The sequence below is a fragment of the Paroedura picta genome, chromosome 15 (genome assembly GCF_049243985.1).
Source record: "Paroedura picta isolate Pp20150507F chromosome 15, Ppicta_v3.0, whole genome shotgun sequence".
Lineage (NCBI taxonomy): Eukaryota > Metazoa > Chordata > Lepidosauria > Squamata > Gekkonidae > Paroedura > Paroedura picta.
This window is the reverse complement of record NC_135383.1, coordinates 27,534,049-27,547,251: the sequence shown is the minus strand read 5'-3', so window position 1 is coordinate 27,547,251 and position 13,203 is coordinate 27,534,049. Positions and strand designations below refer to the sequence as shown.

General features: G+C 52.3%; 1 protein-coding gene across 9 annotated transcripts in view; it reads right to left on the bottom strand.

Annotated features, from left to right (window-relative positions):
• Positions 1–13,203, bottom strand: part of CUEDC1 (CUE domain containing 1) — a 145,744-nt gene that overhangs the window by 36,284 nt on the left and 96,257 nt on the right. For 7 of the 9 annotated variants that reach the window (XM_077311589.1, XM_077311586.1, XM_077311591.1 and 4 more), the window contains one exon: positions 2,649–2,753. In XM_077311589.1, coding sequence (XP_077167704.1) covers positions 2,649–2,753 — 105 coding nt within the window. The remainder of the gene's footprint in view (positions 1–2,648; positions 2,754–13,203) is intronic. The other 2 variants (XM_077311592.1, XM_077311593.1) reach the window with 1 other exon arrangement.

The following is a 13,203-nucleotide window of genomic DNA, read 5'->3' as shown; positions in this document are numbered from 1 at the left end:
TTCCTTTCTCATGCCTCAGGCAACACTCCTTCCCAGCTCAGCCTGAGATCCCAGGAGAAAATATAGCAATTGAAGAATCCTCCCTACTGATTAGTCATTTGGGTGTGTGTTTGAAAAGAGCCATTAGAGGCATTTCTGACAGATACTCTCATTATGAACAGTCAGGACAGCAGAGCTAGCAGGATTAAAATCATTTTATGAGTTTTAATTGTTGTGTTAATGCTGTAAGTTTCCACCAGAAAAAGGAGAATATTAACTGGTCCGGATGAAATGCACCCGAGAGTGCTCAAAGAACTTTCCAGAGAACTTGCACAGCCCTTGTCCATCATCTTCGGAACCTCTTTAAGGACTGGAGATGACCCGGAGGACTGGAAGAGAGCAAACGTTATTCCGATCTTCAAAAAAGGGAGGAAGGATGACCCGGGAAACTACAGACCAGTGAGTCTGACCTCTGTTGTGGGGAAGATAATGGAGCAGATATTAAAGGGAGCGATCTGCAAACATCTGGAGGACAATTTGGTGATCCAAGGAAGTCAGCATGGATTTGTCTCCGACAGGTCCTGCCAGACCAACCTGGTTTCCTTTTTTGACCAAGTAACAGGTTTGCTGGATCGTGGAAATTCGGTTGATGTCATTTACTTGGATTTTAGTAAAGCTTTTGACAAGGTTCCCCATGATGTTCTGATGAATAAGTTGAAGGACTGCAATCTGGATTTTCAGATAGTTAAATGGATAGGGAATTGGTTAGAGAACCGCACTCAAAGATTTGTTGTCAATGGTGTTTCATCAAACTGGAGAGAGGTGAGTAGTGGGATACCTCAGGGCTCGGAGCTCGGTCCGGTACTTTTTAACATATTTAATGATCTAGATCAGTGGTCCTCAACCTGTGGGCCATGGCGCCGGGCCGCGGCTCCCTCTCCCCGCCCCCCCACAGTAAAAAACTTCCCAGGCCGCAAGCTTGCGGCCCGGGAAGCTTCTTACTGCAGGAGGGGGGGGAGAGGGAATCAGGGCCGGGCCGCGCATCGCGCATTGGGCGGCCCGTGCGGGTGCGGCCCGATGCGCGGGCGTGGCCCGCGTGGGCGTGGTCCGCGTGGGCGCGGCCCGGTGCCCTGCCGGTCTCCAGCCTCAGAAAGGTTGGGGACCACTGATCTAGATGAGGGGGTGGAGGGACTACTCATCAAGTTTGCAGATGACACCAAATTGGGAGGACTGGCAAATACTCCGGAAGATAGAGACAGAGTTCAACGAGATCTGAACACAATGGAAAAATGGGCAAATGAGAACAAGATGCAATTTAATAAAGATAAGTGTAAAGTTCTGCATCTGGGTCAGAAAAATGAAAAGCATGCCTACTGGATGGGGGATACTCTTCTAGGTAACACTGTGTGTGAACGAGACCTTGGGGTACTTGTGGATTGTAAACTAAACATGAGCAGGCAGTGTGAGGCAGCGGTAAAAAAGTCAAATGCCATTTTGGACTGTATCAACAGGGGCATCACATCAAAATCACAAGATGTCATAATCCCATTGTATACGGCACTGGTCAGACCACACCTGGAGTACTGTGTGCAGTTCTAGAGGCCTCACTTCAAGAAGGATGTAGATAAAATTGAAAGGGTACAGAGGAGAGCGACGAAGATGATCTGGGGCCAAGGGACCAAGCCCTATGAAGATAGGTTGAGGGACTTGGGAATGTTCAGCCTGGAGAAAAGGAGGTTGAGAGGGGACATGATAGCCCTCTTTAAGTATTTGAAAGGTTGTCACTTGGAGGAGGGCAGGATGCTGTTTCCGTTGGCTGCAGAGGAGAGGACACGCAGTAATGGGTTTAAACTTCAAGTACAACAATATAGGCTAGATATCAGGAAAAAAAGTTTCACAGTCAGAGTAGTTCAGCAGTGGAATAGGCTGCCTAAGGAGGTGGTGAGCTCCCCCTCACTGGCAGTCTTCAAGCAAAGGTTGGATACACCCTTTTCTTGGATGCTTTAGGATGCTTAGGGCTGATCCTGCATTGAGCAGGGGGTTGGACTAGATGGCCTGTATGGCCCCTTCCAACTCTATGGTTCTATGATTCTAACTGATGGAATGGCTCTAATTCTCCCCATCCTAACCCCAACGTTTGGTCAGAACTGTGTTGAAAGAGATATATATATTCTTATGTGCAAGGGAATCCAAACTTTAAGACTTGTAGAATTCCTATACATTTGTGCAAACGAATCAACTGTTATTTGCATCAGTTATTCTTCCCCTGCTGGGTATTTTGGTTCCTGGAAATACTGCTTTGTTTGCTTTACGGTCTCTGAAATTGTCAGGACTAGGCTACCTTTTGCCAATGCAATTTTAAGAGCTAGAAAGTTGTTGTTCTGGCATAGCTTTTGTGAGTCAGAGCTCACATCTGCTGGAATGCCTAGTGCTAGCCTTTTCATGTGCTACTGGAGTCCTGCTTTATTTTGCTGTCCACATAGTGACTGCTGCCCGCCCCCTTGGAACAAGCCAGCATTCCCAAGTATTTCAACTTTTCTGATGCCAGCACCAAAGGAATGTAGCAGGTCTAGTGCTTTGTGTCCATGCCAGCCCTTACACCCACACCAAATCACCATCAAACTTGACCCAAAAGAAGACACGGCCCAAAATTCAATTCTGCTATTTACCGCAAAGCAACTCACATTTCCCCATGTGTTTCAATCTATCCCTGAATAAGGCATCTTCGGAGATGGCACTGTTGGCCACGCTGCTTAAGGAGCGAGTGATGTCATCTGAAATGGAAAACATCTGGGATCAGCTGACAGCAGAGGAAATGGAGGTGAAGTTTTAGCATGTTATATAGCATTGGTTTGACCACCCAAAATATGGCTCTGGTTTCTAGGATTGTGCCAGATGTTGTTCCTGCACAACTGGATTTCACGGAGATTATTGCTTAAAAAAAAAAAGAAGAACACAGAAGAAAGAGTCAGAGTATGCAAAAAGAGACCAAGTATGTGTAACTGTTATTGTCTGGATCATTTATCCACTTTTTGAAAAGTTTCCAATGGCATGTAAATAAAACAGAAGACACAGAAATCAATTTAAAATTATTTAAATTACAACGCGACAGAAAACATAAGGAAGGCTGCTGGTTTGCCGGCAGCCTGGCATTAACGCAGCGGCTGGACCGGGTCGCGTGGAGCCGACTCAGCTGGGCCTGCCCCACCCCCCTCCCGCCCTTCGGCAGGAGCGGCGTACCTGTGGGGGGAGGGTGGGGCTAAGGCCTATATAACAGGGAGCTGCTGGCCGGACCTTCCTCTTTGGTGCTCGGCTCCCGGGGCTCTTACACAGTTTTGAGTTAGCCTCTGGTAGCCTCCCGGACTCTCCTGACTGCTCGAGCTCGGCAGCCGGCGTGCTTTAGCGGAGCCGTTTTAGCGGCAACTCGCTTACTTAGTGGCAGCATTGCCCTCAGTCGAGCCGGCGCCGGCACCCAGCAACCTCGACCCCCTTCCGGGGGAGATAGGAGTCGGGGGGCATGCCACGCGGGGGGCGGTTCACCGCGCCCACGCTCTGCAAGGAACCTCCCGGAATGTGCCTGGGCCATCCAGCGGAGCTGGGCTTGGGCCGGCGGCGCCGGGGGGGAGGGAAACGGCTGTGGAAGCTTCCCAGCCGGAGGCAACGGAGGGGAATTCTCTGTTGTCCCCATGCTCTGCTACTCTTGCTGGGCCAGAGGTCCGGACCCAGGTGGGGGGTAGCAGTGCATTTCCTCCATTGCAGGGCTCCGCCCCGACAGGGACATTGGCCCAGGCCCCTGGTTCTCTGGGGTGGCAGAATCCAGTTTTGAGTTCAACAGGTTTGGCACAGGCCGGGCCTGCAGTGCAGCCCGCTTGGGCGGGGATTTTCGGATCGGGAAGACTCGGTCAGGGAATGGCCCTACAGCAGTTCGCCTCATGGCCAGGGCAAGGTAATACTTACTGGCCCTCGTTGGCGTTATTTCCAGGACCATTTTCCCCTTACGGTAGAGTGCATATGCCTCCTGCTATGGCTTATCAGTTTCAGGGAGCACCCATGGGGCTCAGGAGTGGGGCAGTGCAGGGGTTCCACGGGGGAGGCCCAGGGGGTGGCTGCGGTGGCTTGGCCACAGGGTCCGGGGAGTCTGCTGCTGCTTTCCCATTCGCCAGTCCAGTGGGCTCCTCCGGTCAGTCAGCGGGTGCAACATCGTCTGGGCGCCTGGTGGCTGGGCTGGAGGGTCCGGGGGCTGGTGAGGCAGCCGGCGGTCAGGCCGCTTTCACGGGGGGTCCGGGGGCACAGGCCCCTCTCCTTCAGGGAGCACTGCGGCTGTGGAACCGTCCCCAGTGGCTGTGGCGGCTCTGTTGGGCGGGCTGGCACAGGCGGGCCAGGCAGATCTTTCCAATAATGCAGGGGCGGCTCTGGACACGGGAACAGCAAGCACTTCGGCGGCACCAGACGGGGGCCAGGCGGCTCTTGGAGAGGGACAACTGTCGGGCGTTGAGGCTGCCATGGAAGGCCTCAGACAACTTGTCGAATACGCATCACGCCAGCCTCGTGGAAGAAAGCGAGCACACGCACCTTCTCACCAGACAGGGGATCTCTCGGCGGGTGAGTCTACTTCTTCTGAGGACGAATCAGAAGCGGGAGTACGGGACAGGACTTATTGTTTGCAGGGAATGCATGCACCAGGGGTGCCAGATTGGATGGCAAAAAGGAGGGGGGATGCGAAAGAATTCTTCCGGAAAGGGGAGGGGACTGGGACCCCGACAGAACCTCCCATTGGCTTTGCTGATAAGGACGAGCCCCCTGGATCACATCTCCCACAGAAGCTCAGGGACAGGGCGTTGGATGGCCTGTACGTCGACGTTTTTAAATTTGTCAAACTGGACAAGGAGGCTCCTCGCACTGGCTCGTAGGGGGCCAAAAAGTCCAAAGAGGACGGACAAGGGGACCTGTCATTTGAGAATTGGATGCGGGGCTGGTCCGAGTACTTGTGCCTGATATGCGGTACGTATCCGGAACGGGCCTGGCACCTGGTCCGGCACCAAACGTTCTGGGGGCCCGCTCCTTGATGGGGGACGCGGCGGCCTTGGCCTACGACAGCGCTTTCAAGAAACGGGCGTCTAACAATGTGGCAGCTCGTTGGGATCGGAAAAACCCAGACGTATGGATGGTCAAGGTGGGCACACGCTCGCATTTCTCAGGTGCCAACAGCAAACCTCGTTTTGTTGCCCGCAAGGATTCCCGGGGGATTTGTTGGGATTTTAACCAGGGCGGCTGCTCACAACGCAGATGCAGGTATGAGCATTGGTGTGAGTCCGGTGGGGGGGGGTCACCCCAGGTCAGAATGTTCCAGACCAGCTGGTACACAGGCGGCCTTTCGGAAAGGCCGGTCCACTTTCAAGAAAGGAGGTGGATCGGGGTCAGGAAACAGCTCTGGGGAGGGTCTCGCCCAACCCAGCCAATAATGATCTTTTTTCAATGGCGCCAACCCCAGTTTGCTTGCACACGATGCTGCCCTATTTGTCAGTTTACCCGGACAGGCCTGCTGCAGTTTATTTACAAGAAGATTTTCTTTCAGGTTTCCGTATCCCTTACAGCGGCCCTCGAGTCACCACAGAGTGTGCCAATCTTAAATCGGCACTTGCACTGCCAGGGGTAGTGCGGGAGAAACTGCGCAAGGAGCTAGAGGCGGGGAGGGTATTGGGCCCCTTCATGGCACCCCCGATAGAAAATCTCAGGATCTCTCCCTTTGGAGTCGTCCCTAAGAAGGCGCTAGGCCCAGTACTGTCTTATCCACCACTTATCATATCCGAAGGGGTCGTCGGTGAATGACGGCATTGCGCCGGAGCTGTGCTCGGTCACATATGCCACACTGAACCACGCAGTGGCTCTGGTTCGGACCTGCGGTAGGGGGGCATTGATGGCAAAGTGTGATGTCCGCTCGGCATTCTGGCTCCTACCAGTACACCCCGAGGATTTTTGCCTCCTAGGTTTCAAGTTTCAGGGATGGTGCTATATTGACAGGGCCATGCCTATGGGCTGCTCCATAGTGTGTTCAGCGTTCGAGACTTTTAGTACCTTCCTGGAATGGGTGGCAAGGGGTTGGAGCGGCTCCCCGTTTATATCACACTATCTCAATGATTTTTTCTTCGTGGGTGCTGCGGGATCCTCTGATTGTCAGGACCAGCTGGCCACATTTCAGGGGTTGATGGGGGAGTTTGGGGTTCCCCTGGCTCCGGAAAAAACGGAGGGTTTGCCTGACATATTTGGGCATCCAACTTGATTCGATGGCTGGCCTTTCCAGGTTGCCGCTGAGCAAAGTTCAGGTACTATTGGAACTCATCAGAAACCTGCAAGCACGGGCAAAATGCACTTTGAGGGACATGCAGGTGGTATTGGGGCACCTCAACTTCGCATGCAAGGCAGTGAAGCCTGGCAGGGCTTTCTGCGCTCGCATGGCACGCTCCCTGGCGGGAAAAGGGCTCGCTCCCCCCTATCATATCCGGCTAACGCGGGGAGTCAAGGCTGATCTCGGGGTATGGCAAGACTTTCTCCAGGGGTTTAATGGGGTGGCCATTTGTCAATCCCCTTTGTTGGTGGCAGGTGACTTACAAGTATATTCTGATGCGGTGGGTAGCCGGGGTTTTGGTTTGTTTTATGGGGATCGCTGGTGCAAAAAGGAGTGGCCAGCGGCCTGACGGAGGAGCGAAGTGATCAGGGATCTCACCTTTCTCGAGTTATTTCCTATAGTGGTGGCCTTGTTTCTGTGGCAGGACATCTTCAGGGACAAGAAGGTCACTTTTTGGTGCAATAATATGGCTGTGGTCATATTATCAACAGGCAGTCTTCCCGTTCAGAGTGGGACATGCGTCTGGTGCGAAATATGGTAATTACATGCCTAGTTTCTAACATCTCCTTTGTTGCTAAGCACATTCCAGGGGTCGACAACACGGTGGCAGATGCTTTGTCCCGGGGCCACATGCATTGGTTCAGGGCTCTTGCCCCAACGATGAACCAGCGCCCGGAGGACTTTCTGGAGGACCTGTGGAACCTTGGCGGCAGCACGTACACGAAGGCTTGCTGAGCTCCTGGGCCCCTACTACACTGCAGACATACGAAGGAATGATGGATCGCTACCTAGCGGCTTGCAAAACCTGGGGATGCGCAAAACCGCTGCCCCTTATGGAAGAGTTAGTCTTGCGATAATTGGCCCAGGCTCACCTGGAGGGTCTCACGGCACGGACACTGTCCGTGCATCTGGCAGGCTTATCGGCCTACTGCAAACTGCATGCTTGGTGGGACCCCGGTTCGTCTTTCCTGGTACGCAGGGTCCTCGAGGGGTGGCGGAGGAACAGCCCACGCAGGCCAGATTACATGTGCCCTATTTCCAGAGCCACACTGCAAGGGTTGCTTGGCCAGCTACGGGTGGTGTGCTCCTCTGATTTTGAGTTCCTTCTCTTTCAGGCTGCTTTTGCAATGGCATTCTTTGGGGCCTTTCGGGGGGGGAATTCTTAGCTGCATCCTGGAGCGACCAGTCCGGCAGGCCCCTGGGCATACAGGACATTCAAGTGGACGGGACATGGGTGCTGATCACGTTGACACGATCTAAGACAGACCAGCGTGGAAGGGGGGCTCACATCACATTTACCCCTTCAAAGGGAGCAGGGCCATGCCCGGTGCAGTGCATAACTGGCTACTTGGCAGCAAGGCCGGCATTACGCGGGCCTTTTTTGGTCCACCAGGACGGCAGCTGTTTGTCCTGATACCAGTTTACGGCAGTTCTTCGCGCCTGCTTGGAAGGGATGGGGCTGCCAGCGAAGAGCTACAGCATTCATTCATTTCAAATTGGGGTGGCCACACAGGCGGCGGTGGACGGGGCGGGGCCCGAGGCCATCATGGCGGTAGATCGCTGGCAGTCAAACGCTTATAGGTCCTACATATGCACTGACATGTCTGCCTGATTTCCTTGATCCTAGGTCGGTTGGCTCCCCGCCGCACGGTCTTCATCTTGGGCCACAGCATTGTCCACAGGGTCTGATCTGCCCCTTCCCACCCCCCAGCAATAGGCAAAGGTGCAGCTGGGAGAGGAGCAAGGTCATTTCTCTTCTTCTCCCCACTTCAAGTTGGGAGGGGGCAGAAGCCATGCTTCTGAGCTCTCCATTGCAAAAGTATGCAGCCACTTCCGGGTGGGGTCCTGACCTCGGCATCGGCAACGCATTCTCCATGGTTTGGGCCGGGCAGCGCAGCATGCGCTGGGCATCGATGTTAAAGACCTTCTTCAACCTGGTGCGAGTCCACAGGACCCCTTCTGTACTCGTGATTCAGCTGGGTGGCAACGATCTGCCAGGGATTTCGGCTTTGGACTTAGCAACTGCCATCCAGCGCGACCTGATCATCATTCAACAGAGGTGCCCAGGAGTGCACATTTTATGGGCTGAGCTGCTGGAGCGCCGATCGTGGGGGGGGGGGGGGGCGCGCAGAATCCACGTAAAGTCGATCTGGCAAGGAGGAAACTGTGTAGGGCAGTCACCAGAAATTGCGTATCCAGCCGCTGTGGGATCCTCAATCATCCGGACATCGCATTCTGGCTGCCAGCACTGTACAGGGAGGACGGTGTACGTTTGTCGGAGTGGCGGCATGGAAATGTGGCTGGATGATGTCCGCCAGGCCCTGTTGGACCTTTCTGGCTAGTGAGTGTTGGCGGGAACGGGCTGCTTTATTAAGCAGCAGTTCCGCTCAGTGGCGGTTTTTGGAAGGGGCGGATCCTAAATTTGGGGAGTCCGCGCCTACGTGCCGGACTCTGAGGTTATCGGGAGCCTCCATAAGAGGCTGAGTGCACGTGAAACAGCATCCCCTTGGAGGGGAAGGGGAACTGCATCACTGTGCGGGTGAAGGTAGGTGCCTTAAGAGAGATTAACATCCGTAGGGCCCCCACCAGCATCACCCTCCCATGGGACCCAGCAGGCCTGGTTGGAAAAGGATTGGCCTGCCGGGGTTAGCGTGTAGCGGGGGGTCTGGCTTCGAATGGGGTACGAGCCATTCCTGCCCCGGATCCGCTCCTTGGTTTGCCTCCGCTCACATTTTAATAAAGCTGTGGCCACTTTATTTGCCAAACGAATATATTGCCTCGTGTCATTCAATGGTTTGCTCCGCGCGGTCCAAAAGTTCCGGCCTGCTAGTTAATATACACACTAAAGAAAGTTTTAAAACAAGCACCAATCCCCTATTAAAAGTATCAGGGGACAAAAAGATACTGAAACAACAGAAATGTAGGTGCCTCCTGGATCTCTTTGAGGGTATTTATAAAAAGGGGAACCCCATTCAAAAGCCCTCCATTTGCCACTCTCCTAATAATGGTTGTAAATTCTCTGTCTGGGACATCCCTGTGATATTGGCTACCCCTTTTCAGCACGAGAAATTCATATATATTTGGGGGTGTTGCCAGGGACGGACCTCAGCAGGCTAATGTCATGGAGTCCACCATCCAGAGCTGCCATGCCCTCCAGGGGAACTGAACTCTGTCATTGGGAGCTCAATTATCCTTCTGGGAGAACGCTAGGCCTCACCCGGAGGTTGGCAACCTCTAATTCCTTCCCGTGCCTATGATTTAATGAGTCAAAATTATCTAAATTATTTCCGAAGTGACATAAAATATCATATGAATGGACTTTCAGACAAGCTCCTGCTCCCACAACCTCCCATCAAGTGAACTTATCTTCCCTCACTAGCAATTATTGGGCCCTGCTCCTAGGGTAGCCGACCACCAGATGAGGCCTGGAGATCTCAAGGCATTGGTCGCCTTGTTGGGTGACCTCTGGCGCCACCTGGATAGGGGCGGGGCAGCCATCCTCGTAATGTTCGATCTGTTGGCTGCATGTGATGTGGTTGACTACGAATTGTTGGCTCACTGCCTCACCAGGATGGGGCTACAGGGTACCACCCTTACTTGGCTATGCTCCTTTCTCCATAACTGGTCACAGAGGGTAGAGCTGTGGGGGATTAGTTATCTTCATGTGCCCTCTGGCCCAGCTAGTCTGGAGTTTTGGGCTGGGCTGTCATCAATCTGCCAGACACCCAGCTCTAACTCCTTATGGTTGGCTGCCTGGATTCCCCCCTGGAACCATTCACCAGATGTTTCGAAGCAGTGGCTGGATGGCTTGAGCAGAATCGCCTGAAACTCAACCCCTCCAAGGAGGTCCTATGATCGGGTAGGAAGGGGGCAGGCTAGGAATTGCACTTACCCATCCCGGCCAGGACGCAACTTACTATCACACCCCAAGCCAGGAATTTGGGTGTGATTTTGGATGCCTCACTGACCATGGAGGCACAAGTCAAGACAGTAGCCCATCAGATGTTTTTCCATCTTCGCCAGGCATGGCTACTAGCACCTTATCTGTCCCCCGAACATCTAGCCAGGATGATCCATGTGACGGTCACCTCCAGAATTGATTTCTGTAACTCACTCTACGCGGGCCTGCCCTTATCTCTGACCCGGAAATTGCAGCTGGTGCAAATTGCAGCTGCTACGGTCCACATAAGAACACCTTGGAAGGCCCATATCCAGCCTGTGATGAGGCAGCTGCTTGGTTGCCAGTTGCAGCCCAGATCAGATTCAAGGTTTTGGTTTTGACCTTTGAGGTCCTTTGCGGTCTTGGACCCAAATCTCTGAGGGACCGCTTGTCGCCCTATGTCTGCCAAAGGGTTTTGTCCTCTACGGGTTTATTATTTACTAGGTTTCAAAGCCCATTTGTAAGAACGGGCTTTGAAAGCCTCCCCCTCCCCCGGCAGCAAGCCCACCTATGGGTCCAGGGAGGCGGCGGGGACACTCTTGGGGTGGGGGCAGGGAAGCCATTCTATTGGTGTGGCTGGTTGTCCCCTCCCTTAGCTGCCTCGACTGTTAATGGGGGTGGTTAAGATTTGTTTGTTATTATTCCCGCCATATTATTCTGTATTTTTGTAAGTTTATGGGGTTTAAATGGGGGTTTAAATTAGGGATTTTATTATTATATTGAATCTTGCCACGAGCTGGCTTGTCTGAGAGTGGCAGGCAATAAATTGAACAACAATAACAACCACAACAACAACAACAACTAATATCTATATAATGGAGATCTGTTACCCTGGGAAAAATTGTTGCTTTGGAGGGTAGACTCTTAGGCATCATATGACATGCTGAGCAACCTCCCTTCCAGAAACAGCACCCCCCCCCAAGACTTCCCTCCCCTCATATCCCTCAACCTAGAGTTGGCAATCCTACCTGCACTTAACTCTAGAAGGCAGATAGGAATCCTACATGGACCCTGATAGAAAAGGAGCATAATTTATTTAATTTAAAAAAGGTCACACAAGAAATATCCAGGAGGGTGCCATTCATCCAGTATGACTGCCAGTCATTAACGCTCAATTCAAATGGCCCCTTTATTTATCTTCACAGTTCAGTCTGTGAAGAATTGGTTTTTATACCCCACTTTTCATTGCCTGATGGAGTCTTAAAGTGGTTTACAATTGCTTTCCTTCACAACATTCATCCAGTATGACGGCCAGTCATTAACGCTCAGTTCACCTGTTATGCAGAACTTAGGCATGGTTTACACAAGCAGAAGAATGAGATGGCTTAAAGCAGTGGTCCCCAACCTTTTTACAGTTGAGGACTGCCTCCGGGGGTGGGGAAGAGCCAGTGGCCCAGGCGCCATGCACGCACATTTTCGCCAGCAGGGGGCGCTAACGCACACGTGGCAGCTCCGCGCATACACGTTTTCGCCAGCAGGGGGCGCTAACGTGCATGTGCAGCAGCTCTGTGCATGCACATTTGTGTCTGCCGGCGTGCTGGCGGCCACGCCTGCCTCTTCCCCCCCCCTCACAACAAGAAGCTAGCCGGGCTGCAAGCGAAGCGGCCGCCAAAGCCCGCCCGTTGCTGAGGCCTTCGCGGTTGACGACCCCCGGCTTAAAGGACAAAGCCATTTCACACTGGTGGTGGGAATTCCTGCTTTGAATGAGCCTTTGCAGGAAAACATCTGTACAAACAGACAATGAGCATCTCAGCTGGATGAAAGGTTTAAACCCTCTCCCTTCCTTGCTGTACAAGGTTTTAATCCAAAGCAGCATCCCAAAATAGGATTCTCCACAAATCTCCACCAGCAGCCTGGTGTCCATCTTTACATCCTATACTCTCAGGTGTGTGAATCAAGCCTAGTTGTGACATTGTCTGTTATAAAAACCCTTGCCTCCTGCGCTTTGATGGAGAACAAGACAATCCTGCAAACTTCTGGTGCTCGGTACCTCTCTCGGTCCCAATTTCTTGTAGCAGCCTTAGCTAAAATGGCCTCTTTTACTGCTCCATTTGCCTCCACTGACAACACTCTAATTCTGTCCTCAGAACTGCTGCTCAGCTCAGAGGTTAAGGTTAAGCAGGATTATTCCTTCATCCTAACAGCAAGGCCACATCCCCCTCGTCCAGAGGGTAAAGGCATGTGCACTGACTGCAGTTGGGAACAAGTCCCTTCCCCCGCTCCACCCATCTGTCTCCAGAGCACTGGTCCAGCATTCAAGCAGAGCTGTTCTGCTTTTTTCCCTTTTTTAAGGCAATGCAGCCATAGAGGCTCAAAACATATGCTTAAAGGCAAAGTCGTGGTTACATTTAAGTCCCAATGGCACCTCACAGGCTAACAAGATTTTCAGGGTTCAAGCTAAGCTCCCTTTGTCAGATACATAGGCAAAATCAACTCCCCAAATAGTTTAAAACAAAGCATGCGCAGAAAAACTGACCTCAATGAGCCCAAACTTCTCTTTGTGACACTACTAAAGGGCAGAGCAGGAAGGACTGGGATGCCATAGCTGCTCTCTCTTTAGAGGTTACACCAGCACTGGGGGATTGAGGTTCCCCATGCAATTAATAAGGGACTTCAAACGTCAGTATTTCTATCCTGTTTTTGAACTAATGGCTGGTTTCCAAAGCAGTTCTCAGGAATCCAACACAACAAAAATTAAATACAAAAAACCTCATTGGGCCATGGATTCTCAATGAATTTGGATCCAAGGATGGCTGCCTGGATATGCTCCTCTTAGGGGCATCTCTGATGTTGTTTCAACCACTGAGCTCAAAGTTTTGAAAAGCCAGTATCTGGCTACCTGCATGTGTATAATGTGTCTGTAGCTCTGACAGAGATTGTGGGTAGGAGAAACCAGGTATTAAACAATCACACACAAGCAAAAGTATAGTATAGAAAA